Source organism: Bison bison, unplaced genomic scaffold (assembly GCF_000754665.1).
Source record: "Bison bison bison isolate TAMUID 2011002044 unplaced genomic scaffold, Bison_UMD1.0 scf7180017847415, whole genome shotgun sequence".
Taxonomy (NCBI): Eukaryota; Metazoa; Chordata; class Mammalia; order Artiodactyla; family Bovidae; genus Bison; species Bison bison.
The window spans coordinates 4,305-7,372 of record NW_011477988.1 but is presented as its reverse complement, the minus strand read 5'-3'; the positions used below and the strand labels follow the sequence as shown (position 1 = coordinate 7,372).

The 3,068-nt window shown below is 36.6% G+C and overlaps 1 protein-coding gene across 1 annotated transcript; it reads right to left on the bottom strand.

The window, feature by feature from the left end:
* Positions 1-2,190: 2,190 nt before the first annotated feature.
* On the bottom strand, positions 2,191-3,062 carry LOC104990808 (olfactory receptor 4L1-like; the record flags this gene model as incomplete). The annotated part of the gene is made up of 1 exon (XM_010843127.1): positions 2,191-3,062. A coding segment is annotated over one exon (872 nt), but the record flags the coding sequence as incomplete, so codon positions are not given.
* Between the last annotated feature and the right edge of the window lie 6 nt (positions 3,063-3,068).

Sequence of the window (3,068 nt, the reverse complement as noted above, 5' to 3'; positions counted from 1 at the left end):
AAGAATATCATGCCCATGGACTGTCATCTGGTCATGCTCTTCTGTCCATGGCATTCTTCAGGCAAGATACTGTAGCCTGGCAGGCTCCTCTGTCCAGGTAAGAATACTGGAACTGGTAGCCATTCCTTTCTCCAGGGGATCTTCCCAACCTCAGGATTGAACCTGGGTCTCCTGCATTGCAGGCAGATTCTTTAATGTCTGAGCCACCACAGAAGCATCTTTTATTGTGAGTTCTCTTTTAAAATCTTTATACAAGAGTAAGTATAGCCTGTCTGAAAATTAAAAGGAAACCTTAACTAAAATTGGATTTGGGAAGGCCTGTAAAGGGAGCTCTCATGCCCTGCCATTTATCCTCAATTACCCCAAACAAGAAGTAATCAAGCACTAGCCTCAGTGGGAATAGATGTATGTAGTTCTCCCAATAAGGAAGGGCAATCACTCTACTTTCCCAGGAGGAAGAAAGAATACTTTCTTCTTGTCCAGCAACAAGTTCAAGACAAAGGAAAATGTCTAAGCTCAGACTTCACCTGAACTTTTACTTTTTTTCAATGAACTTTCTTCTTTTTACTTACATATGACTTCCTTTCCTTATCCCACTCTCCTTACTATCAAAGCTTCATGTGTATCTCACTCATAGTATCTTTCTGGCAGATGAGCTTTTCTACCTGACAAGAATTGTTTAATAAGCCAATTAGATCTGCAAATTTACTCAGTTGAATTTTGTATTTTAACAGGTGTTTCAAATCACTGTTTTTTCAGTGAACTTGTGCTTTCTTCTACCAAATACCCAAGCCTATCACTTTGAAGTTGCAAGTTGAAAGAAAGTCTCATCTTGATGTTTCAGGACATACAAAGAATTTGATGACAAGCCAAACCCTTGTTAGGGAAGCACTTATTTTCATCTCCACTAAAAATCAAGTTTGAGAGACTTTTTTTTTTTTTTTCTCGCTGTCTGCTTCTGCTGGGCAAGCTTTCTTCTGATTTTCTCTTTTTTTCCCCTAGACTCTGAGCTCTCATTCAAGTGAAGTCTGAGCCATCCCTGTTCAGGCTCAAAGTCTAGTCCACAGTGCTCTCCCAAATTTAGTGTTACTAGCAGGCTCTAGGCAATGGTATTCTATAGATGTTCTCAAAGTAGGTGATGGTTCCATGGTGGTGTATTTTCCTGGAATGTCACTCAAAGTTCAAACTAGAGTTCAGGTGTAATTTTTTTTTAATTTCTTTTCTATTTATTTTTTAAATTTAAATTTATTTTAAATCATTAACTTAAAAAATATTTTAAATGATTTTGACAATTCTATGTTTTGTCAACCAAGGGACTGAAGAGCTTGAGCAAGTTATACTGATAGACACAAAAATGTTGCATAATACTTTATCAAATGACATATAATTCCATCTACCACTGAATGTATACTTTACCTTTCAATTAGTTAGAATTCCTTTAATATCAGATGTGCTATATTGTAGGTATTTAGAAATTAAAAATATTGAGATATTTTTGTTTACTATGTAGAAATAAAATTGAATATAATTCTTATGGCAACTATTCTTAAATTACGATATATAACATAAAATCAAACAGTGTACTTCTTTTTTTTTAATTGACATTTGAAAGTCAACTCTTCACACTTATGAGCATGTGGTTTCAAGGCTGCTCTTTGTAGTTCTATTGAAATTGTCCTTCCATTATTTCTGTTTCCTTTCTGGTATCTTATATTCACTCTGTCATCTGATATTAACTATACTATAAAATTTATTTATTTTTATTCTTTATCTCATTGGTTCAAGAGGTTGTAATTAAATTTTTGCCTTTGCTGTTAACATTCTTTAAATCATGATTTAATCAGGGTGCCACATTTATAGTAGTATAAGTTAGTGACAATCATTAGCAATCTGTGTTAAAACAATCTCTAATACTACCACTACATATTTCTATATTTATCTCTTCACTAATAAACAAACATTGACTATATCATAAAGTATTTAATGACATTACATGTCTATTTTGCTGCAGATAATTAATTATCATTATGTGTTATAACAGCATTAACTGTGAATTTAAAGCATTTTATCATTAATTTTTTCTGCACCAGTTAAGAAAGTAAAACCATGTATTACATATAATATATTCAAATTGTGTTAGCCTTATATTTGAAAGCTGGATTAATTACACAGTTCTAAAATCTAAAAGTTCTATGTGGAGCTAACATTTTGGAACTGTAACTTTCTCATGGCCACTTGCATTTTCTGATTTCTCAAGGTGTAAATAATAGGATTCAATAAGGGTGTGATAACAGTGTAAAATACAGCAAGGACTTTATTGCTGGCAAAACTCTTGAAAGGCCAGGCATAGATGAAGATACACGGCCCAAAGAACAGACTGACCACAGTGATGTGGGCAGACAGTGTGGACAGGGCTTTGGAGAGGCCTCCAGATGATCTTCGTTGCACAGTGGCCAGGATGACCGTGTAGGAGACAAGCAGGAGGAGGAAACAGATGAGTGACAGCAGCCCACTGTCAGCAATGACAAACAGTTCCAGGGTGTATGTTTCCACACACGCAAGCTTAATCACAAGGGGAAGGTCACAGAATATATTGTCTATGATGTGGGGGCCACAGAAAGGCAAGTTTACTGTTAATACCATCTGACTCATGGTGTGTGTAAAACCAATTGTCCATGAAAGTATAACAGACCCGTTCAGCAACCTGTAGTTCATGATTTTCCTGTAGTGCAGTGGTTTACATACGGCCACATATCTGTCAAAAGCCATGGCTACCAGAAGAGTTGCCTCAGCACCTCCAAACAAGTGCATAAAGAACATCTGAGCCATGCATCCCCATATAGAGATGGTCTTGTGTTCAGTGAGCAAGTCTCTGATCATCTTGGGTGTGGTGACCGTGGAGAGACACATGTCCAAAAAGGAGAGGTTTCCAAGGAGGAAGTACATGGGAGAATGAAGGGTGGAACTGCATGTCACCATGACCATAATGAGCACGTTTCCCAGCACAGTAGCCCCATAGATCAAGGAGAATGTCACGAAGAAGACAATCTGAAGTTTCCATGCTGCAG